At 54.7% G+C, this 24201-nt stretch overlaps 8 protein-coding genes across 8 annotated transcripts; 6 read left to right on the top strand and 2 right to left on the bottom strand.

The window, feature by feature from the left end:
- The first annotated feature begins 6 nt into the window (after nt 1-6).
- Nucleotides 7-1592, top strand: BGZ61DRAFT_234966 (uncharacterized protein). Its single transcript, XM_046238269.1, has 4 exons — nt 7-729; nt 783-824; nt 896-1313; nt 1361-1592. Exons 1-4 carry the CDS (start codon nt 115-117, stop codon nt 1531-1533), a joined length of 1248 nt encoding a protein of 415 aa, XP_046104682.1. The 5' UTR covers nt 7-114; the 3' UTR covers nt 1534-1592.
- A 125-nt stretch (nt 1593-1717) lies between these two features.
- On the bottom strand, nt 1718-2998 carry BGZ61DRAFT_351074 (uncharacterized protein; the record flags this gene model as incomplete). Its single annotated transcript, XM_046240305.1, has 4 exons — nt 1718-2116; nt 2210-2236; nt 2312-2437; nt 2489-2998. The coding sequence occupies 4 exons, from the start codon at nt 2996-2998 to the stop codon at nt 1718-1720; spliced, it is 1062 nt and encodes a 353-aa protein (XP_046104681.1).
- Nucleotides 2999-3300: 302 nt separating this feature from the next.
- On the top strand, nt 3301-5482 carry BGZ61DRAFT_517584 (uncharacterized protein). The gene is made up of 3 exons (XM_046252336.1): nt 3301-3728; nt 3782-3991; nt 4050-5482. The coding sequence occupies exons 1-3, from the start codon at nt 3564-3566 to the stop codon at nt 5145-5147; spliced, it is 1473 nt and encodes a 490-aa protein (XP_046104680.1). The 5' UTR covers nt 3301-3563; the 3' UTR covers nt 5148-5482.
- Nucleotides 5483-6328: 846 nt separating this feature from the next.
- Nucleotides 6329-7930, top strand: BGZ61DRAFT_351029 (PLC-like phosphodiesterase; the record flags this gene model as incomplete). Its single annotated transcript, XM_046240296.1, has 1 exon — nt 6329-7930. The coding sequence occupies one exon, from the start codon at nt 6329-6331 to the stop codon at nt 7928-7930; it is 1602 nt and encodes a 533-aa protein (XP_046104679.1).
- A 431-nt stretch (nt 7931-8361) lies between these two features.
- On the bottom strand, nt 8362-9255 carry BGZ61DRAFT_351780 (uncharacterized protein; the record flags this gene model as incomplete). Its single annotated transcript, XM_046240360.1, has 2 exons — nt 8362-8929; nt 8987-9255. The coding sequence occupies 2 exons, from the start codon at nt 9253-9255 to the stop codon at nt 8362-8364; spliced, it is 837 nt and encodes a 278-aa protein (XP_046104678.1).
- Nucleotides 9256-11342: 2087 nt separating this feature from the next.
- On the top strand, nt 11343-12665 carry BGZ61DRAFT_532135 (PLC-like phosphodiesterase; the record flags this gene model as incomplete). Its single annotated transcript, XM_046253828.1, has 1 exon — nt 11343-12665. The coding sequence occupies one exon, from the start codon at nt 11343-11345 to the stop codon at nt 12663-12665; it is 1323 nt and encodes a 440-aa protein (XP_046104677.1).
- A 2783-nt stretch (nt 12666-15448) lies between these two features.
- BGZ61DRAFT_351808 (uncharacterized protein) lies at nt 15449-18109 on the top strand (the record flags this gene model as incomplete). The annotated part of the gene is made up of 1 exon (XM_046240363.1): nt 15449-18109. The coding sequence occupies one exon, from the start codon at nt 15449-15451 to the stop codon at nt 18107-18109; it is 2661 nt and encodes an 886-aa protein (XP_046104676.1).
- Nucleotides 18110-21879: 3770 nt separating this feature from the next.
- BGZ61DRAFT_493668 (uncharacterized protein) lies at nt 21880-24186 on the top strand (the record flags this gene model as incomplete). The annotated part of the gene is made up of 3 exons (XM_046250678.1): nt 21880-22011; nt 22056-24094; nt 24153-24186. The coding sequence occupies 3 exons, from the start codon at nt 21880-21882 to the stop codon at nt 24184-24186; spliced, it is 2205 nt and encodes a 734-aa protein (XP_046104675.1).
- Between the last annotated feature and the right edge of the window lie 15 nt (nt 24187-24201).

The raw sequence follows: 24201 nt of genomic DNA, 5'->3' as shown, positions 1-24201 counted from the left end.
TGCGTCCGCCGTCGATCTTGGGTGACGGCATATAAATTACGCGCACGTCCTGAGTCTTGTTTGCACCTCGCCCGGGCTCTTCCCGTCCTTGACCATCCTTGACCATCCTTGACCATGGATCCCGTTTGTCGAGTTGTCCTCTCCAAGACCACATCAGCCGCTCCCGCCCCAGCTCCTTCGCCGCCCCCTTCTCCCTCTTCTCCTCCATCTTTCGCTTCTCTGTCGCTTTCCTCCAACGAAACCTCCCCCGAGCCGAACACGGAGCAACCTATGGACGCCTCGCATGCCATGGACCACCGTCAGAGCCCTTCGCAGACCAACGTCCGCGCCCGCGCCAGCTGGATTTATGCCAACTCGCAGAAGGATACCCAGCAGGGCCAGCAGCTTTACCGAGCTGCGGCGCCTCGGGGTGCCACGTCTCCCAACTGGCGTGTCCCTCAGATGCCTGTGGACGTGAGCGTTTGGGGGCACACGACCCAGGCCAACTACACGCTGGGCAGCTTCCCGCTTCCCAGAGGCGAGGCGGCTTCGGGCGGCCTGGAAGGCTACGCTTATTGCCTCGACCGAGGTAATGGACAGTACACCAGGCTCATACCCGCCGATGTGTTGCCTCCCCTCAACGAGATTCCTGCGCGCCAGCCCGGACCCCCAGGTATGGTGATTCTGCCAGAGCTGCATGTCGCTCCTCCTCAGGGAGTCGCGCCTCTAAACAAACCAGTCACGATGAAGGTACGTGTGGTGTTGGGGGTTCGTATTTTGCCTAAGAAAGCTAAGGAGCTTAGACTTGGCAGACCCAAATGGGGCCAGTATCTGATGTCCTCCAGGTAACAAGGCGTTACCCCCTCCCCTCTGTCAGTCCTCTACTTCTACACCCAAACACTAACATTCACAATAGAACCAAATCGATCAAATCGTCGCTACGTCCCCCGTCATAACTAAGAGACCCAAGATCTACTGCGACAAGTGGATCCACGACGGCCAGTGCGCCTTCGCCCAGCAGGGCTGCAAGTTCAAGCATGAAATGCCCTTCGACAAAGCTACCCAGCATTCCCTGGGTCTCTTCCAGGGGCTCCCAGGCTGGTGGAAGAGACTCCAGGTTGAGCTGAGGAGGCAGGAGGAGGATCGCAGGAAGGAGCTTGAGGACTCGACCTCAGTCGCTCCTATTTCACCTGCTACTCTGGCGGACCAGGTCGGTGTTGACAGGAATGCAATTGCCTTCATGAACCAGCCGGGGTGGCAGAATGACAGCATTGGCAACATGCAGCCTCGGGTGCCCCCAGAGCTAAACTTGAAGAACTTGAACAAGCGACACAGTAAGTGGAAATGATGAGGTTTGGAACATGGGCTGATGGGTTCGCAGATGCTCCTCGTCCGTTGTCTACCGAATCAGCTGTTGGATCTGGCTGGAGCCCCGTCGACCACCAGCACAAGGCTGGTCAATCAACTGCCCTGGTGGGTAATTCCAGACGCAACACCTGGGCTCCTCGTGGAGGAAATTACCCCGGTCGCTCTCCAACCAACAAGGCTACCTAGGGGAGGGGGGATGTCTAAAGGGTCGAGAATTGGGCATCGAATATTACGGGACTGTTGTATTGGGATGATAATGTGGCATTTCTTATTCTCGCCTTTAACTTTTTTGGGTAGATAAAATCATATCAAGGGGTACGCGCACACTATAGGCGCCGCCTCCATATTGCACTGAGCTGGTTCCCGTGTCTCAGATCCATTCCACAGTCCAGGTGGGCAGGCCGGTGCGGAAGGGCTGGACCTCAACGCCTTCACCCACAACGTTGCCGGAGATGACTTCATCTCCCTTGGATAGCCTGATCCTCTCACCAGACTTATCCTCAACTCCATAGAACTTGCGCCCGAAAGTGCTGAAGAAGCCCTCCAGCAGCTCCTGTGTGACATCCTCCTCCTTAATCTCTTCCCTCTCGATGGCTGCCTCAAGCGCAGACATGACAATCTGGGTGGCGTAGGGTTGGGTGAAGACACCGGCAGCCGTCTTGCCCTTCTTCTTGGCGCTGATATCGTGAGGGGCAGAGTCGGTGCCCAGGAAAAACTTGCCCTTGCTGCTGACAACGGCCTGCAGAAGAGCGGTGCGGTCCTCGGGGGTCTATCGATTCGTCAGTCGTGGCTTCCTCCACCCGTTTCAGAACTAATTGCAATGACGGATCACTTGAAAAGTCTCATTGCAGGTTACACATACCTTGGCGACGGGCTTGCAGTAGCAGAACTGGAGTGGCACAAGTTAGCCGCTGGCACCTAAGCGAAGCAAACACCTTGGCGGCATGAATGAACAATTACTCACCACATCTGAAGCGGCGTCATCGACAAGGAGGAAAAGGTGGTGGGAGGTAATGGTGCCAACAACGTTATCTCCGCAGGCGTTGACAGCCTCCACGGCATCCTTGGTGGAGCAGTGCTCAAGGACAATCTAATCACAGTAAGTATGTTGTAGAAAAAGAGCATTCCCGGGGGCAAGGACCTTCAGGCGAGGGAATCTTTCGTGGAGTTCCTTCAGAGTCGGGAGGAACTTGGACTCTGCGTTGAGAATTGTAATTCCCATCTTGGGGTCGCTGGGAACCTCTCCGTGCAAGTTGAGTACCAGACCCTCCGATTCCATGGCAGCGAAGACGTCGTAATATTCCTCATAGCTGATGACTCCAGCATCTGAGTTGGTGGTAACTCCGGCGGGGTACGACTTGACGCCTGCAATTCCTGCTCGCTTGGCCTCGCGAATCACCTCGGGAGTGATTGTCGGGTGAAGGTACAGGGTCATCTGATAGTTGATGGACGAATCTATAGCCTGGAGACGGGTCTTGTAGGAGAGCGCCTGCTCGACGGTAGTTACAGGAGGCGTCAAGTTAGGCATGACGTAAGCAAGAGAGACTCCTCCTTGACGAATCGTCTTGGTGACGGTCTCGGCCATCTTCCCGTCACGGAGGTGGACGTGGAAGTCGGCCGCCGCCGGGAGTTCGAAGGGTCCGAGAGTCATGGTGAAGGGATTTGGAGAAGAATTGGGAGATTGAATCTCAGATCTACCAGCTTCAATTGTAGTGGTAGTAGTGTAATTTCAGCAAGTGAAAAGTCAACAAGCAGTCTTACACAGAACTCTCGACGATCGTGGAAATTTGAATCCCGCAGTCTGGAGTTTTCAATACAGTCAGTACCTGCACTAGATGACCCCGCGGTTGGTGGGGCTTATCGATAAGGCTTATCTCACCAGCTGTTGACGGTCTCTGGCGGCGAAACCTCGGCTACTACTGCTTGGAGCTGCACGACTGCTCGCTGCCTTAAGTCAACTACCTACGATCACTCTGCTAATACAACAAAGAAGCCATTCACTCACTGACTTTACACCAGCACCCAGCTTCAGGTGCATTCTCTGACGAAAACCACCACAGCTGGGCATCGTTGAGACCTAGTCATCCCGCTAGCTCGAGCATGACAAGCAGGTGATCCATCTATCACGCCCATTCCACCTCCGATTCCCCCGCCCTCCCGAGCCACCGCTCTCGACCGTCTCGCGAAGCCTCCCACCCGGAGAGGGCCTGTGCAAGATGGATTCCATCTGGCCCACTCTGTCGGCCTTTCCCACAGCTAGAGATGCCACCGGCTCGAAGAAGCAGCTTGACGCCGTCCTCAAAGACCATGCACAAGCTGTCAAGCAGCTCCTAGGTTCCCATCGCCAGGTCATCGCAGCCAACGTTGGCCAGATCCTTGCAGTACGGACCTTCTCTACCCCTCCGTGCTGTTTCTCGATGCTGATGCCTACCAGAAACTCGATCCTGCGGAAAACTCCCTCGCGTTTCTCTGTGTCCTCCATGCGTCGTTGGACCCTCGCCACCCCCCAGCTGGCATTGACCGAACCGCGCTCCTCGACGAAACGCTCCGGTTTCTCCTCAACTTCGACCCACTTCAGATTAGATACTCCGGTTTATCGTTCCGGAAGCTTCTGGAGACTATAGCAGCTGGTCAAGTGTTCTCGGTATGTAATGAATGCCCCTAGTTTGGTCTTGAGGTGCTAATGTATCGTCCCATGACAGTCCCTTGTCTCTATTGAGGCACTAGCCTCCGCGATGCTGCGAATGGATCCTAGCGGTAGCATGTTCACATCTACACATCTGATGTTGGTGAAATATGCGTACGAATCGTCGTGGATTGAGCCGGCTTTGAAGGTTCTCGACTGTGACATCACCTTCTATCCAGGAATGGCTGGTCAGAGGGACGCAAGGCTGCTATGCGACCCCAGCATTTCTCCAGCCTCTTACATCTCTGTCGATACGGGATTGACCGAGTCCGTTAAAAGCGCATCGGTGCTGGAGTACAATCTCCTGTCTGGCCTGTGTTATATGACGAGAAAGGATTGGACCAGGGCCTATCGGGCCCTAGAGCGAGTCATCACACATCCTTCAAGAGACAAGGGAGTGTCCAAAATTATGGATGAGGCGTACAAAAGATGGGTGCTAGTGGGGCTCCTGAAAGACGGAAAGGAACCTACTCTCCCTCCCTATACCGCCGCCTCAGCCAAGACTACTTACGCCACCTTGGGGCTGCCATACAAGAGCGTCGCGGGTCTCTTTTCCACAAACAATGCGACACAATTAAATGGCGAGGTGGAAGGAAATCATCACATTTGGGAGGAAGACAATAACCTTGCTCTCATCACTGAGGTGGTGGCAGCTTATCAAAAGTGGCAGATCATCAACCTCAGAGACATCTTCAAAGAAATATCGATCTCCCAGCTGCGATGGGTGACACTCAGTGCCGAAACCGGTGAATCGCTTGAGAGCGACGACGAGGTTTGGAACCTAGTGAGCGAAATGATTGAGTCAAACTTGCTCAAGGGAGAGCTACTCCAGGGAAGTAGCGGCGAAGACACATATCTCAAGTTCCACGACGAGAGCGATTTTATGACAGAGACGGACTTTGCAAGAGAAATCGCCCAACGCCATCACAACATTGAGAGCTTAGGAAAGCAGTACCAGGCAGCAAACGAGCGCCTAAGCAGCAGCAAGGAATACGTGAGGCACATGGTTAGAGAGCAGAAGAGGGCGGAAAAGGACGGAACCGATCCTGGTCTTGGTTTTGATTCGCAGGTAGAAGACGAGGACTTGATGACTGGCATCATGGCGCATGGTTGAGTTGCTCTCAAGAAGAGGTACTGACGACAACATTGAGACAACTCTGGTGGACGCCGGGTGTATGAAGTAGAACAGATCAGGGTGAGGAGTGGCTATATGCCTCACGAATTATGGGAAATGAAGGAATGCCGCGTAGTTCCAGCTCTCAAAATGGGGAGAGTTGAGACACAGGTTATCACACTGTGACTGTCCCGTACTACCGACCAAGATTTAATGCCGAGATATTCTCGTAAAGTTCATTGCCATGACGCTCAGTGCCCTGACTGGAGTTTTATCTTTGAGTATTAGTGGTTGTACGCATTAAATCCAACATAGGTAGGGGAGCGACTCTACCCCATTTCACAAGTAGCGCCATTGTGTCATGATTTGTGCCATAGGTCCGCCGCATCATGCTTCTCTTCAGGTATGTGTTCACACGCGGGTGAGTCTTAGATGGTGATGAGGGTAAGGATTTACCTACATATGCTGAGAGAATAAATGTAATCTAGTAGTATTGCTCTCCCTAGTTAGGATAACTACACTTTTCATTTTTATGAGAGTTCGGATCTCTGGCGCCCCTCCCCAGCGAACCTTGAGGACATCAAGATCACTTACCTTGCCATAAGGAGGCATCAACAAACCTTCAACTACCTTTCTGACCACCCTTGTTCGAAGATACCTTAATGGCCACTGAACCTCCGGGTTTTGTATAAATAACGTCGCTCTTTTCCCCTTCCCCCGTATTTTCTTCCTTCCCCTTACTCAGCTTCAAATCTGTACCACATACTACACACTATCTATTTTCTGTTCAGTTTCGTTTCTCACTCGCCCAACCCACAAACCAACACCCTTCATCTCAGAAGAAGATGGCTTCACCCTCGCTGAGGCGAATTGTCCTCTCCCTTGGGCTTTTGGCAGGAGTTGTCAACGGCTCTCCACCCTACCGGCGCCCTCCAGATGCAGATGCAACACTCATCGCAGCCACTGAAACGCGGAATACAATTAACAACGATCCCATCGAGGTCCAGCACCGTCCACCTGGGTTTCTAAAAAGTCCATTGTTTCACATCGGGCCCAAAATTAGTGTCCCTAACAATGACGTCTCGGACGACGCCACCACTGATATTGATACAACGGATGAAGAACCAAAGTCCCAGCCTTCCACTGATCAACCGGATGGCGAAACTCCGGTGCAGCCTCATATGATTCGCCCTACTCAGTATCGGGGTCCTCTCCTTATACCGGATCTCAACGTGCCCAGCGTCGACCACAAGCCCAAAGAGTCGGGAGAATATCTCTTCCGCGGCAAACCTGTCACCTTCAACAAAAAAGCTGATCGCACGGCCGATGATTCTAGCCAATTGGAAAAGCGCTGGGTTTCTCCTGAGGGCCGCTCCATAGACCAAGGGTCCACGATTATCACACTGATTAACGCGACCCCGTACCGCTGGCGCAGAGGCTACTCCAACTCCTACCAGATGGAGAAGTGGGACGAGAGATTCCCCAAGTATATTGAACCGGGTCAGTCGCATCGCATCTTCAGCGCTATAATAGGCGGGCTTCACTTGTCGGATTCAGCCGGTGAGGTCGCCTACCATCTCGAGGGCACGTCCAAGCCCATGTCTTTCATGATCGAAAGACGCAAGGGCGTGAAGCACCCCGTATTCATCCGGTTCCTTGAAAACTTTGAGACCAAGACCCTTGGAAAGAAATCCGAGGTAGACCTTGGGTTCCACATGTTCCCTGGCGGTTCGACCTTCATCTTGTCCGGGACGGAGCGCAACTTCGTGTGTACCGGTCCTCCCAAGGGTTGGATGCAGGACATGCTCCCAGAGATTGGCCATATACCACTAAGATCAATCATCATGCCGAGGTCACACCATGTGGGTATGTCCAGGGGCAAAGTACGAATCGGTCTCGGTCAGGCTGCCAACACGCTCTGTCAAACAAAGACTACCAAACATCAAATTGAAGAGCTTGGCGTCCGTGTTCTTGACGTTCGCCCATTCCTCTTCCAAAATGTCTACCGTGCCGCTCATGGCACCATGATCCTCGGGGCGTGGAACGGCATGCTGGGAGAGACTGTGAAGGGCATCGCCGAAGCCGTCAGAACATTCCACAATACGTACCCAGGCGAACTGATCATCATTGACATCCCCGCCCCCGATACCGGGTACATCTTCAACGGGCGCCAAGATATGACCGACGAACAAATTCAAGGCCTGTACAAGATATTGATCTCGTTGACCAAACCATTGATGCTCCCTGACGACGAGGACATCACCAAGTGGCCCCTTGAGCGGTTCATCGGCAACAAGACGTCGGGCACCATCATCCGAGTCAGCCAGAGCTGGGCTGAGAGGAAGAGCTTCCCTGGCGGCCAGCACGGCTTCGTCTCGGACAAGAACTTCCCCATGAACCACCGGTGGTCCAATAAGAATACCGGAAAGGCGATGTTTAGGGACCAGATCGAATATATACGACGCAACCGGGCAGGGCGTGACTCGAAGCTGTTCCACGCGGACTGGGTCATCACGCAATCAGTCGAGGACGCCGTCTTCCCAACACGGTCCATCAACAAGATGGCGCTCGAGGCCTACGGCGGCCTATACAACGACCTCTGGAATGCGACGACGGACCAGGTGTACCCGAACTGGATCGCGACGGACAACATCCACTCGTCGGAGCTGACCAGCTTCGTAGTGGCCCTGAACCACTGCTTCGTTGCACGGAAGTGTGGCAGCCTGGGAGGCAAGGTGAAGAAGTTCATAAAAGACAAGACAGGCAAGAAGTTTATTGCTTGAGAAAGCTGGTTATCGTGAGCTCGTTGAGCCAAGTCGGCGGATTGAGGGATTGGTCTGAAACCGCACCTAGGACAAAAGATGGGACGGAAAACGGGGTTGAATTTATCATCATAGAGCGAGTTGATGGATTTGCAAAAAGTTGTTAGAGATTGAACAAATTCTATGTTAAACTATGATTATGTTGCTTTCTCCTTCCCAATGCTGGGGCTCGTCTATAATGCTGTGTGATGGTGTGTAAGAACGTCTAGGTCCAGCTTCTACAGCGCCCAATATGCCGTCTCTTTTGACGGGGCACTATGCATCGGTCTACCGCTTCCAGTAATTCCTTTCCAACACATACGAAACCATTCACATGTCTATTTCCGGACAACCCAAAAATTCAAGCCCATTACGCCAGCCTCGTAATCTGTGAGGCAACATCTCAAACAGCTCTATGTTGAAGTTGCCTGACTCCTCCTCCGGCGCACAAAGGCCGGCAGCGCAACGATAGGGTTCTTCTCCGACACGGGTGAAGCGGATGAATTAGCTCCGTGTCGATCAGGCCGGCAACAACAGCCCATGGCAGCGTGCAGCAGGAAGGCGACATCGGTGGCGATGGCGGCGATCCACATGAAGACGAACATCTTGATGCCGATATTGGCTTTAATGTTCAACTGGTCCTGAGCCGTCAAGGCGATCTTCGCAGCGAAGCTGATGACGGTGGCAATGATGGCCGCGAGACTGACGACGATGGCCGCAATGGCGCTGAGGAACGACAGACCCAAACTCCACCACCGAGTGCGGATGACAAGCGGGCTCATGAGCATAAGGACAGTGTTGATGCAGATGCCAGCCATGAAGCAGCCGTACATGATCTGGGAGCCAATTCGGAGGATAGTGAGGACGGTGATGGCCTCGGACGGCAGGGCGATCTGGGCGCCAGCGAGAAGCTCACTGACGAGGACCTCGACGGGGTTGAACCAGTAGAACTGCTCCGGGTGCGAGCAATGGGTGACGCCTCTGGAAGCAAACGACAGTCAGCATGGTGATTCTCACGACACAATTCAGGAAACGCACTCATCGTTGTAGCCCTCGCAAAAGTTCCAGATGCCGACCTGGTAGAAGTCGTGCAGACCCAGGCTCCGGGCGACCGAGTTGAGCAGGTTGGAGTTCTCGACGGAGATGGGGATGACCTGGGAGACGTCGAGGGAGAAGAAGTAGATGTCGGTGAGGATGTTGTTGTTGTAGGTGTTGCCGATGATGACGAGGACAAGGAAGGGAATGGTGATGAAGTAGAAGATGCTGGCGGCGACGGCCGTATTGCGCCGTGCGTTGGGCGGGGCCATGGTGGGTGATGGCGGTGGTGATGGTAGAATGTGTGGTGTTTGTGGTGTTGCAGTATTCGTCGAGTGCGTTTCGTGGTGGAGAGGGCCGAATCTTGAGGGTGCCGTCCAGCAAGGTCAGGCGACAAAGTCAACGGGTCGAAAGGGTCATCCACACGCTCCAGGCGCTCTGCAGTCTCTATCACACGCTCTCTTTCTTCCGTCCAGACAATACAACGATACAACGAACGATACAAAGGAAAAATGACAGTCAGTGGCGACGGGGCCACGGCAGCAGTTGGCTATGGAGCTGCGAGGTTGCGAACGCGGCGCCGCCCACGTTTTAGTCGCCCTGACACGAGTTTGTCCCTTGTCGGGTTCGATAGCTCGCGCAAAAAAAGATGGGACGGTCGACATGGTTTCGTCATAACAGGAGAATCCCAATTCCAAGGATGCGATGCTCACTGGGGCTTTTACGGGGCCTCAGGGCTCGCTGGGGCTCTCAGCTGCTGCCGCCAGGATCGCAAGGCCGCCAGGGTCCCACCCGGACGGCACTGGAGGGTGGCCGCTGGCTCCCACTGGACAGCGCCTGGACGGCCACTGGGGCAGATGTGCACAAGCCCCGGCCCCCTGCAGTGCCGAGAATCGGTGGGCCGCCACCCCCCTGCAAGACAGGACCCTCAGGCGTCCACCGCAGCCAACCCCTTGGACGGCGTGCAAGCCACGGCCAGGACGCTCAGTTTTACGGGCGGCTCTCGGCTCCTTCAGCGCCTTGGCTTGCTAGACTGGCTGGCTGGCTAGACTGGCTGGCTGGCTAGGCAGCGCCGGATTCCAGAGGCTCCAGTAGGGGCCCAGTGCTTGCTTGTTCCAGCGCTTCAGGTCTCGCTCGTTCCTTGTCGTCATGATTCATCGAAAGGGCCAAGAGCCGCCAGCCGCCTAGAAACCCTGCTTCCAACAGCCCGGCATGGCCTGGCATCTGCCCTAGCATGGGCCGATGTCTTGGACCTTGCTGCGTGTGTTTTTTTTTTTTTTTAATCTTGGCCGCTGAGCCTCTGGCCCTCTCGACCTCTGGCCAGCTCTTCTGCAGCCGCCGCATGGCGTCTCGTATGTACGGCTCTGGCGGCCCCGTTGAGTCGTTCCCTCGAAACAACCGCTGCCGCCCAACCGACTCGGCCAGTCGCTGCCGCAGGGCTGCGGCCAATGCGATGACGCGTTGCACCGACCACGCTCCATGTTTGGTAACACCATCGACAGCATCCGTAAAAACGGGGTCAGAAGAATGGCCAAACTCGTACTATCGACTGTCTGTCCAAGCGGCTGCTGTAACTACGAACTACGACGGCCCTGGCGCCTACTGCCTACTGGGTTCTCATCTGTCTTGGCAACTGGGCTCCTCCTGAAGGGCTAAGCTTCAACTTTCTTGCCGAGTGGATTCCAGCCCACAATGTCTTAGCCAAAGTGCCCCCATCAAGTGTCCCCATCAAGTGCCCCCGGCGTCTCGCTCGCCTCAAAGACAACATCATCGGTTATGTCATGGCGGCTGGATCGCTGCCGAACACCTTCTTTTTCCTCTTTTTTTTTTTAACTTCTTCCCTCGCATCCTCATCGCAACCCGCCTGTCTCCTGGGGAAAACTGGGCCTGATTATCTTTTTTTCATGACGGAAACCGCCTAGATCTTGACGGTCAAAATCTGCTGCTCCACTCGGCTGTGCAACTGGCCTGCCCCCCCCTTGTGATTATTGTTACCATCGCTTCTTTCGCGACTCCTGATATTCATTTGGCGTCTCTCCTGCAGGGGTCAAGCTGCGGACTCCCGCTTTGGTTGCCTGCATCTCTTATTCGGGTCGCCATCGTTTCACATTGATCCCGTATCCCGTCTTGCACCTTTACTGTGCTCGCCGCTTGGGACATATTTGAGCTTGCTGAAGTCGACCTGGTGAAACCCAGTCTTTCTATCGTCGCCAGAGCTTGCTACACCGATATATTGCAGCGCGTTCAGCGTCCCACAGCATTGTGTACCTGCATTACCAGTGCCATCTCTGCAGAGTAGCATCTCGCAGTAACGCCTCCGGCGGGTTTTGACAGTGCCACAGTTGGCTGCTTGTCCAAAATGAAGGTCTCTCACACAGCCTTGGCCGTTTTGGCGGCCTTGTGCTCTCGCCATGTTGCTGCCATTTCCGTCGACCTCTCTGACACCTCAGACATCACCTTTGTCCATGGCACGCGGACAGCCAAGGACGACCAGACAATCACCGGCACATACGTCACCTACACGTCCAAAATCACCTTGAAACAGGCCAGCGGGACCAAATCGGATTCTCTCACCAGCACCTTTACTGGAAGCTTTACCTCCGAGTTCACAACCGCCACCAACCTGACAGAAACGGAGACGGGGACGGAGACGGGGACGGTGACAGGGACGGTAACCGGGCCTGCTGAGCCCACAAACACCCAGCCTTGCAACAACCACGTCGAGTACTGTACACGCAAGTACAGCAACATCACCAACATTGCTGCCCACAACTCGCCTTTTGTGCGACCAGGAAACTCTGGATCCAACCAGGAACTCGGCGTGACGACACAGCTCAACGATGGCATCCGCCTTCTTCAGGCCCAGATTCAATGGCCATCGAACTCGTCAGCGCCTCACTTTTGTCACACGTCGTGCGATCTCCTCGATGCCGGGCCCATCACCGAGTGGCTCACCACTGTGAGGCAGTGGGTTGACAGCCACCCTTACGATGTCATTACCATCCTTCTAGGCAACGGCAACTACTCTCATCCTTCTCTCTACGTCCCATACATTGAGAAAACCGGCATTCTTAAATACGTCTACAGCCCGCCGTATTTGCCCATGTCCCTGGACGACTGGCCAACTCTGGAGGACATGATCCTCCGCGGCAAACGTGTCGTCATGTTCCTCGACTACGAGGCTGACCAGAAGGAGTACCCGTGGCTACTCGATGAGTTCTCACAGATGTGGGAGACACCGTTTGACCCCGTGGACCGCGGTTTCCCTTGCACTCCGCAACGCCCGCCGAACTTGAGCGCCGAGTCAGCCAAGGATCGCCTGTACTACCTGAACCACAACCTCAACGCCGAGTTCAACGTCTTCGGCACCGAGCTGCTGGTCCCAGCCGTGTCACTGCTCAACGAGACCAACAACGTTACCGGCTACGGCAGCCTGGGCTTGTCGGCCAACAACTGCCGGACCGACTGGGGCCGGGCGCCCAACTTCCTGAACGTGGACTACTACAACTACGGCGGATTCCCAGGATCCGTCTTTGAGGTGGCGGCGCAGATGAACAATGTCACGTACAACCGCAGCAGCTGCTGTGGCATCGCCAGCGCGGCTCCCCAACTCCAGTCGGGACAGTCGGCGTCACTGGTCGTCCTGGTGACCGCCATGTTGTCGTCTTATCTCCTGCTCTAATTGGCCATGTTTGGCCGGGGTCCGTATTTGATGAAAGACTTGTTTGGGATGTCCATTGTGCAGGAGCGAAGTGTTTCTTTGGGATAGACATGGCAATGCATATGTTTGGGTCTAGGTTAAGATCTACTCAACATGAGACTTGGAGTTGTTTGGGTTACACGTTGAATACAGATAATGTTCGAGGCTTGTCAGCCTTGTTGAATTGATATCTTGTTAAATATCGTTTGGGTGCTACAGGATCGTGAGGTTGGTGAAAGCGGATATGGTGTCAGATTTGTCCATCACACCCTGTGTCGCAACTACCTGCAGAGTCCGTTACCGTATTCCGATGGATGTGATAAATTGTGTATTTTTTTTTTATCATCATTTAGCGATCAAGGAACTCGGGGCACGCTGGATAGTCTCCTTGTAGTCGCTTGATGTGTGGTATAGGGTATCCAACATGAATTCGCACGTACACATTGCTATTTGCACACGCATACAAATCCTTTCACAGAAGTTGCAGTTTAATCTTTGTACCTACCCCATTGTACACGTACGGGGCAGAGGCCCAGAGTTGTCATTTAATGAATTAAAGAAAAAACCCCAAAAGATAAATAAACCTTTTAATAGGGAATAGGTGCCTAGACTTCGCCTCATCAATTGTTTTTCTAAAATGCTGTCTTAGGTAGTACGTATCTGTAGGATCAAGGTATATACTCGCGTGCAAATAGCAAAGAAGTACGTACAGATACCAATAGTTAGCAACGTCTTCACGTACCAATCAACCACCTCCAACCGGATCGGGATGAAAGGAAGGGTGACCATGAGCCAGCTGATCCAATGTTGAGACACAGCGACACTCCATCAGAGAGCAACTATCGATTTTGGAGTTCCGGCTTGCATGCAGGTAACCCACCTCAGTTTGATCATTTGCTATGGGTGCATGATCAATCATTCATGTGGTAGCGGTACGCGTCTTAGACTACATTATACTCATGTTACCTGCAAACTCCCTTTGTTTCCTCCTTCCCATGATTATCGGAAAGCAGCACAATGCAAGGGGTTGGGTTGGCGTTCTGGTAAAGTTAATAATGGCGGTGTCACCTAATAACGGCATTTCTTGTGATGCGCGACAGCCTGGGGTGCTATAATTAGACGGCGGCGTCAACTGGGGATTGTTGGGGGCGGCCTACCCGGCACTCTGCCGTGTGTGGTCCAGTAAAGCGCGGAAAGTTGACGTAGGTACCGACTAGTCGACGCAGATTCAGGGAGAGAGTCAGCTCCAGCACACATCCTCACGCGATTGGGCCCCTAGGACCCTGCAACCCTAATCAGTCCAGCTGTGCGAAAGCCTGTTGCCATTGGCCGCGGTAGGCGGCTGGCCACAAGCAGCATAGGGCTGTCCCGGAATGGTCATCTGTCCGTTTGACTGGAAGTCTGGATCCGCGGATGACTTTGTACACTTTGCCAGGCGCTTGGAATCAGCATTTACGCCCCCCACCACAGTCCACAGTGGATATTGGCTGCTGTGCTGGCTGCTGGCTGCATTGTCGTCTTCAGTCGCCCGCCGTCTATCATTCGTTGTCTCTCACCCAGCATCGACCGAGTGGACGCACTGCAACCACAGAACATGACCCCCCTGGACGGCACTGTGCTCCTGTCCCATCATCGAAGCAACCCTCCGCCACCAGCCCTACTAGCGCGCCCAAACGCCAGCGAACCTGCGCCGGCAGCGCCCCTGAGTCCCGGGCAAGGAGGAAATGCAGCAGCTAAGGACGCCATCAAGGACTGTGGGGGCGGTAAGCCCTGAACGAAGCTGCACCTGCACGCACTGAAGACGCGGGGTCTGTGTCTGTCCTGGGAGGCCGCTCGCCGATTGCCAGCGATGGCCCAGCCCCTGGTTTAAGCATCACAGCACTACAACACCACGGCGCTCCATACTGCGCAGTACATCTAAGTCTCGCAAATACATCTTTAGGACTGTTTCGAATCGCGAGTGGAGACTACGCGTGGCCGCGCAGCCAGCCCTACAATACCGGGCGGCCACTTAAAGGCCTGCGAAGCGTCGCTGGTGGGGTTGCTGGGACGGGGCTTTAGGGGGCGGCGCACTATCGGTAAGCCCCTCAGACCTTGGAGAGGCCTAGATCCCGTCCATACCTAGGTCCGGCATAATGTGATCGGTATGCCCCAGCGCCATGGGCTGCCTAAACTGCCTGGAGAGGAGAGAGCCCTGGAGAGCATGGAGAGCATGGAGAGCCTGAAGAGCCCGCAGGACCTTGGGAAGCCGACCGGCTCAAGCCTGGAGCTGCGCATGCACTGCTGTTCCGCCACTGTTGGTCTGTTGTTGAGCGCTGGCGGGGACCCCCGGAAAGCGGCTCCAGCCTTACTATGGCAGGTCCTAGCCTAGAGCAAGAAACAGGATCCGGGCTGACATGGGCTGGATGGGGAAATTCCATCTGCTCGCTCCAGCTCCATCTTCCACGCCAACCTCCGCCAACCTTAGTCCCTCGTCTTTCGTCCCTCGCTCGTCCCGTCGTTCGTTTCTCTTGCACTCTTGCACTGTTGCGCTGCTGCCCGTCTGCAACACTGATCGCAATCGCTTCGCAATCCGTCCCTCGCTCGCTGGTCCGCTCGCTACCGCACTCGCTACCGCTCTCGCATCACTCACGCCCCAGTCGCTGGCCCCACCACCGCTCTCACCAACACCCTCAGCAACTCGCGCTCGACTCTCGACGCTGCATCGCCAGCCCCGGCAGAACCGCTGCCTTCGATTGTCTTCGTCATGATCGGCGGCTCGCGCCATGGCCTACCGTGATGACTCGGGCGGACAGCCCTTCGGATACTATGATGCCTCTGAGCCCTTTCATCCGGGCGATGCTACCAACAATGCCCCGGCACCTTCGCGAATGCCGCTTCCCCAGCAGCCCCTCCACCATCGCGTTTCTGCCATGACGGTTGATCCCGACGCGCATGAAACTCAATATGATTACTCCACTGGTCGGCCTCCTTTGCACGGCCGGGAATCCATGGTTTCTCTTGATTCTTATGCTGGTGGTCCCGCCAGTCCGGATCCCCAGTATGGCGGCAACGATTACTTGTCCGGGGGCTCGTCGTGGTCGGGTTCATTTGCCTATTCCAATGGAGCTGGAGCAAGCTACGCGCCCGTATCAGGATCCAGTGGTCCGCCCTCGCGGCGCCCTTCTCGAGGAAATCGCATGCCTAGCTTGAGGCACCCGGCCCATGACACCATTGACGAAGAGGAATATGACCTCTCACTCCTTTCGACTGCTGCTCCAATGGGAACCACGCCAATGAGAACCACCCCAACAGGAAAATCGTCTCAATACGCACCCATTGTCGAGGAGGAAGATGATGATTTCGCCGGATTCGACCTAACCGCGGCACTAGGCCCCACCACCGCCCAAGATGCGGACTTTCTCAGAAAGCTCGAGGAAGAGGAGGCCAAGGGAAAGCTGACTGGAGGTCTCGGCATGGGGTTTCAGCCTGAGGCTATAGTTCGAGACGCCGATCTCCTGTCTTCTCCTATGCATGGCCAGAATAACCTGTCGAGATCGTTCACGCGACGAAACCCCGCCAAGCGCCTGGGGCGCCATGAGACGATTCGGCATATGGGACAAGACGAAGCCAACCGACGAGGCGAAGTCATCGAAGTGATTTTAGATTCATCCGCCACCGATCTGAGCAGTATGGAGGGACCGAGTACCATGTCTGTCAACGATATGCGGCGCTCATCGTATCCTTCCAAGGAGGCTAAGACTGAAATCTTTTACCCACAACCCAACTGGAAACCTTTGTCGATGAAGTGGCCATATTTGTTGTGGCTGGTCATACTCTCAATTCTCTTGGCAGTCACACAGGAGGTGCTATACCAAAAGTACAAGCACGATCCCATAATAAAGTTCAAGTCGCCTGACGACGTGGAACCGAGTCTGTACTTCATGGTCAAGTTCTTACCTACCTTATGTGCCGTCTCGTATGGCATCTTCTGGCAATTTACCGATTTTGAAGTCCGTCGTTTGGAAGCTTACTATCAACTATCAAAGCAGGAGGGCGCTCTGGCCTCCAAGTCAATCAATGTTGACTACGTTACGAGTATCAGTTTCTTCCGACCGTTCCATGCCCTCAAGCTGGGTCACTATGCTGTCGCCCTATCATCTATTGCTTCGACGCTGGCCGTCTCCCTGGTCCCGACATTCGCCGCTGCATCCGTTGTCCTAAACCCGAGCCGAGCAGAGCGGATGAAGCACCCGGAACACGACAAGGAAATCTATATCGCGGCAACCTGGTCCCGACTCTTGACCTCCACTCTGGCTCTCTGCGCCGTGCTTAGCTGTTGCCTGTTCTATGTGCTGCAAAGAAGGCGATCCGGTCTCCAGGGTGATGTGAGGGGCATTGCCGGTCTTGCTTCCATGGCCGTCGTGGCCCATATCTTGATGGACTTCAAAGACATGGATACAGCCAAGCACAAGGATATCCACCATAAACTTAAACGACGCCGTTACATGCTGCGGAACAACTCTCTTGCACCTTACGATGGAGGTAGCGCTAAGTTGCAGGATCGCGAAGAGGATGATAGCACTCACCTCTCCGAGAACCCACACCCCCTGGCGCTTCGTGCACTGGGGAGCATCCCATTCATAGTTGGACTGTTTCTCTTTGCCGGTTTCATCCCGACCTTCCTCTTCACCCAGGCGAGCAGCATTACTGAACACGCTGCTTGGGCCGTGACAGCGCTGGCCGTTATTCTTAAGATGAGTTGGGGAGCCATGGAGACAGCAGTCCGCGTCATGGAGCCATATTACATCCTCTCGAAGCGACACGCGCCCTCGAAAACCCTCACACTCGATTACACGGCTCTTCCGTTCGGATACATGCCTATCCGCGCCCTTATGAATGGCCATATACTTGTCTTCTTTGTCGGATTTGGTACTGTGATGGCCGAGTTTTTGACCATCATGGTGACCAGTTTGGCAACTGTGGAAGGACAGGATTTCATCATTAGCTTCGGCACGCATAGCGACAGTGAATCGGCAGAAAAACAAAAACTGGTCAACTCCGGCCAGGAGACGGTGCTGTCATTTTATATCTCCCTTGGGCTTACACTCTTCGTGCTGTCCTATATGATGGTCGTGGCAAGCATCGTCTTCTTCCGACGACGCCATGCCTTCCTACCTCGACAACCCAACACGATTGCATCGATTCTCGCCTTTATCCACCAGAGCAAGATGTTGTACAACTTTGTGGGAACGGCCAAACTCAACAACGCCCAGATGGTGAAGAAACTAGACGATGGCAAGACGTACGGTCTGGGTTGGTTTAAGGGCCGTGATGGACAGACACATTGTGGTGTGGACCAGGAGGAGCTCACCAGCTCCTACAAACACGGCATCAACTACATTGATGGCACCAAGCCCTGGGAGACCCAATGGGATGTGTTGTAGTTGAGGCTGTATTTGATGCATGTTATGAGAGAGGCGGCTTCACGCCATGACTCAATGTCGGGGTTGGCCGACTACATATGGGAATATTTTTGGGCACATGCAATGTTGCACGGTAAACTGGTTAATTTTGGGATCTGGGCATGGCTATATTTAGATAGATTCTTTTACGATTCATGGATTGGGCATGCACTTTATCTAGAGGTTTGGAATTGAACTGTGCAAAAGGTATAGGGCTTGTTTAAGATTGTGCACAGCAAAAGCTTAGCTTCCCCGTAGTTTTGTGAAACGCACCCGAAGGCCGACGGGCTCGGTAGATACTAGGCCTTCACACTGTCTCAAAACCGGGCGATCTGAGGTGTCCAATGGGGACGAGGATGGGAATGGCGAAACAGCCGATGGGACGCGGGTCGTACTGGGGCCGAAATCAAGGGGAGGAACGCATGGCGATGATCTTGCGCGGAGCGGGATGCCAGCCGACCGCGCTCTGTGCCGATCGTGGAGCACACAGTGACAACCAAGTGGGTTCAGTGTTGCGCGTCAAAGGAGAGGTGGATGATGGGTTTTCACCGTGGAGACAGTGCTTTGTTTGCGATGACGTTTTTGGTGGACATATCAACTACTTACTTACACATGGATTGATGGAGGCCTCAAACGGTGAGCAGGCTCGGATTGGAGGAGTGTTGGTTCCCTTGGGCCTCCTGAGACCCAATTTCTCTCTCCATGCATTCCACACTTTTGGTTCCACACTGATGGTATCAGGATGAAAGGACGGGATCCACGGGAATGCCATGCGCGAGAAGCCCCTGCAGCCAGAGGCGGCTTGGGTGGGCATGGGTATGAAGAATACCTGTCGGTGGTGGGTACGGTTTTGTTCGGGAATGGGAAGAGATGACAGAAATAGCCATGGAGAGAGGAGCTGAGGCTATACGAACAAGAGGCAATCATGAGAAGCCAAAAATATATATATCAGACCGTGATGGAGACCGAAACCAAGCCTGACTTTGCTGATGACCGACTTCTGACTGACAGCACCGGAAAGTACCTCCTCGCAGCCCGCCGCCACAATCAGGTACGGAGAGGCCAGTTAGAAGAGGCGCTTTTTGGGCCCCAGATGCTTACTACGTAGTAGGTACTTAGTCCCTGGTCGTGCGCGACATGGATGAACCCTGGCTGCCAGCATGTTGCGTTGAAACGGAGATTCTACCAGCTGGGGACTCTCGTTGGCGGTTGATTGATGAATTGATTCTTCATTGTAGGGAGGTGCATCTGTTGTAGGATTGTACGAAAAAGATGGTGGTGGACCGATGTGCGTGACGTCGAGGTGAGATGGGTTTGCATTCCCGCCCTCTCTTCTCTCTTGTTTACGAGCAACAAATACCTCGGCGGACATGCCGATGGGTAACATGCGCCAGCCCGGGATGCAGCGCAGTGCTCACTCGTTGAGTGGCGGCGTGGCAGCCTGTCAGCGTGTATTAGATACGAGGCCGCACGCGAAGGCCATACGAAGGCAATACGAAAAGTCGAATTCTGCTCTGACCGACTCGTCGTGGTTCGTCCCTAATAATCACGTCCCCGTTTCAGGATGCGCCATGTAAGAGCATCTCACACTCTACATATGTAAGGTACGAGACGGGATGGATGGACCAGTTGGCTTGGCCTTTGCAGTGCCTTTATCGCAGAGCGAGCGCCGCAAAGGGCATTCGGGGCCACGGGGTCGCGGAAGGGTGCGACAAAGAAGCTATGCGAGCAGGGGTCGTGTGACGTATCGGGGTTCGGCAGCACCACCAAGACCACCAAGGGGGGCTGTGCAAGCCTCCAGCTCGCTCTCGTCTTGTCTGGGGGGTTTGGGGAGTGGGTTGCTGGCCTGCGGTGCTGGGTCTCCCGTAAATTAACAAGAGACCGTCTCGGTGGTGGTGACGAGTGACTGTCGTTTTGCTGCACGAAGTACGAAGTCGGTCCATGGAAATACGTATGCGTGTGAGGCTTGGTTCGGCCTGGGCACCCCGCTTGCGACGGGCGGTCATCAAAGGGTTCGTTCCGTCGAGCAAGCCAAGAGAGGCGCTTGGATACGACGGCTTGTTTTGCTTTACTGCGCTGGTGATTTCCTGCGCTGGAGAAACAGGACCACGGCAAACTTGGTGATGTGGGTGTGCAGGGTGCATGAAGTCAGATCCAAGGTAATACACCGGAAAAGCCCAAACAAGCAATGTCGCACCCACACGGCCGACGGCTGGTGTCGCGTGGATGACGGGCTTGTCGTCTCGCTGGTCGCCGGATCGCTTGTCGCCGACCCCGTGTCGTATCGTGCCGCATCGTATCGCATCGTGTCGCCGCGCTTCCTAAGCGGCGATGGAGCTTTACGACAGGATCGCTGGACATGCGCCGCAAAGCCTCCAGGCTCAAGTCTCTGTAGAGTAAGGCGCCACCACAGCCAAGACGAGAAAAGACAGACCCGTCGTCGGACATACGTACGTAGTACACACGTGTGAGTACGCGCTCTCCCAGCCAAGCAGTCCAGTCCAGCACAGCCCGAACAGACATCCAGGGGAAACGAGGGTTTGACAGGTAGAGCAGAGGTACCTCTGTTAGGACGGATACGAGATCGCAATCCATGCTGTCCCCAGCGACGGGCCTGTTGACTTGGGAATGGTCGGGCCCCGCGCCTGCATTCCAGGTACTGCACAGCCTGCGGATCTCGACGCTACCGCGCGTGGTCCAAGCTTGCCCAAGACACAGTACCGCTGGATACTTGCGGCCCTTGGCGTTCTGGGTTGCCAGCGGTGTTGCGTAATTTGCGCCGCCGTGGCCATTCCGCTCAGTGGCTAGCTCTGCTGACTGGCTGGCGTAGAGGGAGCGCGAGAGGCTGGCTGGCCACCATCAACGCCTACCTTAGGTACCGCCCGACCGCTAGGTACCTTACCGTGCCATAACCTGCTTTTCCGCCCAAAAGTCTCACTGTCTCTCCCTGGCCCAATCCCCCCCATGATTCCCCTGTCTCAATGCCTTTTGCACTGTAGACTCAGCCAAGCTAACGTCCGCTCTCAGCCAAGCCAATCCAGGCCGCTCCTCCCTCCCCCCCTAGCACCAAGTACACCTACAAGGGAGTAATTACTGCTGGGTACCTCCCTCCTACATTACCGACCAGACGTATACGCGCTTTGTCGGACGTGCAAGGTTCCTGGCCCCTTCCGCCACTCCCTTTCGGTCCATCCTCCTTCCTTCCCAAACCTGTGTCCGTCGTTCATTCTTTCCTCCCTCACCTCGCCTCACCCCACACAAATCCGTCCTTCGCCCGCGACCACGATCAACAAACCATCGACGACGAAGCCGCTGCCGCCCGAAGCCACGCCTCGTCGCGGAGAGGATCTCGCCTCGAAACGTTCGCTAACCTATCTTCTTCATTTTCGACTTTCGTAATTCTTTTTTTTTCTGTCGCTTCCACGGATTCCCCTCGTTTTACGCCTTGGCACAGTCAACCACGTCACGACTCCTGAAAACGCAAATCCGCCGCTGCCGGTCCTCGCCATTCAAACCCGTCGCTCTCGATCTGCGCCTGAACGCTGCCTCCGAATCGCTTCGACCACCTGTCTGAAAAAGGAAAGGAGATTTATTCTCTGATTTCCGAACGAGCCGTTTTCGACCGCGCCGTGATTGACGACAATCCGCCGTCAATTGTCACGAGCGCTTCGCAGGACCGCCCTCCCACCTGAGGAACCGCCTTCTCTCCTGATTAAAATCTTATCGAGCAAACGCCAGAACCCATCGCCATGATGTGGTCCGTATTAAAGCAGCCCCTGGTGGTGCTGTCATCGATGGCCGCGCTGATGACACCGGTCGCGGCTGAAAGGATGCTCACCTCCGACTCGCTGAACAGTTGTCAGGCCGACTCCGGCTTTACTGCAGTCTGTTCAACGTCATCTTCACCCCCAACAACGGCTCCGCTGAGGTTAACGTTGTCGTCACTTCCTCTATTCAGGGCAAGGTTGTCTTCGACGTCAGAGCTTCCGCTTATGGTTATCAATTCTTGCGAAGCGAGGTCGACCCTTGTGACATGGGACTCGCTGGTCTCTGCCCCATGGTTGCTGGAAAGATCCCCTTCAAGTTCAACCTCCCCATTGGCGACGATGCCCTGAAAAACATTCCCGGAATTGCCTACAGCGTTCCAGATTTGGATGCTAGCATCCGCGTCTACGTCAACTTGACCAGCACTGGCGAGAGTGTTGCTTGTGTCGAGGCCAACATTTCCAACGGAAAGACTGTCGATCTCATTGGCGTTAAATGGGCCACCGCCTGTATCGCCGGCCTCGGTCTCATCGCTTCCGCTGTCGTTTCCGGACTCGGCCACTCCAATACTGCCGCTCACGTTGCCTCCAACTCGCTCGCTCTCTTCGGCTACTTTCAGGCTCAGGCTATTATCGGTCTTACTAGCGTAGGCCTCCCTCCCATCGTCTCGGCGTGGACCCAGAACTTCCAGTGGTCCATGGGTATTATACGCGTCGGTTTTATGCAGAGCATCTTTACCTGGTACCAGCGAGCAACGGGCGGCACACCCTCCACGCTTTTTGACTCCCTCACTACCGTCTCAGTTCAGGTTGAAAAGAGAGGCCTCCAGCTTGCTAATGCGAGTCTCGACTTGTTTAAGCGTGGCGCGGCGATGATGCCTCGGGCAGTTCACGAGGTTCTTCGACGTAGTAACATCCAGACCGAAACTGGCAGTTACATCGTTTACGGCATTCAGCGCGTTGCCTTCAAGGCCGAGATTGAAACGACAAATCTGTTCATGACGGGCCTGACGTTCTTCTGTACCGTTGTCGTCATCACGATCATCGTCATTTCCGCATTCAAGGGCATTTGCGAGCTTCTCGTCAAGCAGAAGATGATGACAAGTGACAAGTTCCTCGAGTTTCGCAACGGATGGCTCACCGTCCTGAAGGGTATCTTGTTCCGCCTGACCCTGATCGGTTTCCCTCAAATGGCTATTCTCTGTTTGTGGGAGTTCACCCAGGTTGACTCGGCGGCCGAAGTTGTGCTCGCTGTCTTCTTCTTCTTTGGCATGCTCGCTACTCTCGGATGGGGAGCTTTCAAAGTCATCCGCATCGCTCGCCGCTCGGTCGCCATGCACCGTAACCCTGCCTACATCCTCTTCTCTGACCCCCAGGCGCTCAACAAGTGGGGATTCCTTTACGTCCAGTTCCGGGCCTCGGCCTACTACTTCATTGTGCCCGTCCTCTGCTACACCCTTGTCAAGGCGTGCTTCGTGGCTTTCTCCCAAGCCGCCTCGGTTGCCCAGGCCATTGGCTTCATTATTATTGAAGCGGGTGCTCTGATCGGCGCCTCAGTTCTCCGACCCTGGATGGACAAGAGCACTAACTCTTTCAACATTGCTATTTGCGCTGTCAACTTCATCAACGCCATTTTCCTTCTTGTCTTCTCCAACGTCTTCGGCGCACCTAAGCTCGTCGTGGGTGTTGTGGGTGTCGTTCTCTTTATTCTGAATGCCGCCTTCTCGCTCATCCTCCTCATCATGGTCATCGTGTCAACGTCTTTTGTCTTCTTCCGAAAGAATCCTGACGCGCGGTACCAGTTCATGGCTGATGACCGTGCGTCGTTTATGAAGTCCCAAACTCAGCTCAACACTACCACTGAGCTGGATGCCTTGGCTGCCACGGCCCGAGGTGACAAGGGTGGCTACAAGACTCACCTAGATCTCGATGACGATGATTCCCTGTCTTCCGACAGCATGCGGAGGCGGGCTGAGATGAACAACCACTCGCAGACTTCGTTCCGCGACAACCCACCGCGATCTCCCATCAACCCATCGATGCCCCTCTTCCCGGCCGATGGGCAACGACCAGCGAGTCCCTTCCGCACCGCTTCCCCGAGCCCCTACCAAAATTCGGGATCGCCACTCGGCCAGCAGCAGCAGCAGCAACGACAGCAGCACAACGAGAGTCCTGCTACATTCCGCACACAGAACAATGCTAGGTAAGTTACACTGGTTAATACTGACCACGAGGATACACATACTAACCCGATCTGATAGTCCCTGGCAACGCGGTGCGGGTTATGACCACTAAACGAATTGATTTGAA

The sequence above is a fragment of the Ilyonectria robusta genome (assembly GCF_021365365.1).
Source record: "Ilyonectria robusta strain PMI_751 chromosome Unknown BGZ61scaffold_9, whole genome shotgun sequence".
Lineage (NCBI taxonomy): Eukaryota > Fungi > Ascomycota > Sordariomycetes > Hypocreales > Nectriaceae > Ilyonectria > Ilyonectria robusta.
The sequence above is the reverse complement of the archived record's forward strand: the minus strand, read 5'-3'. Positions and strand labels throughout refer to the sequence as shown.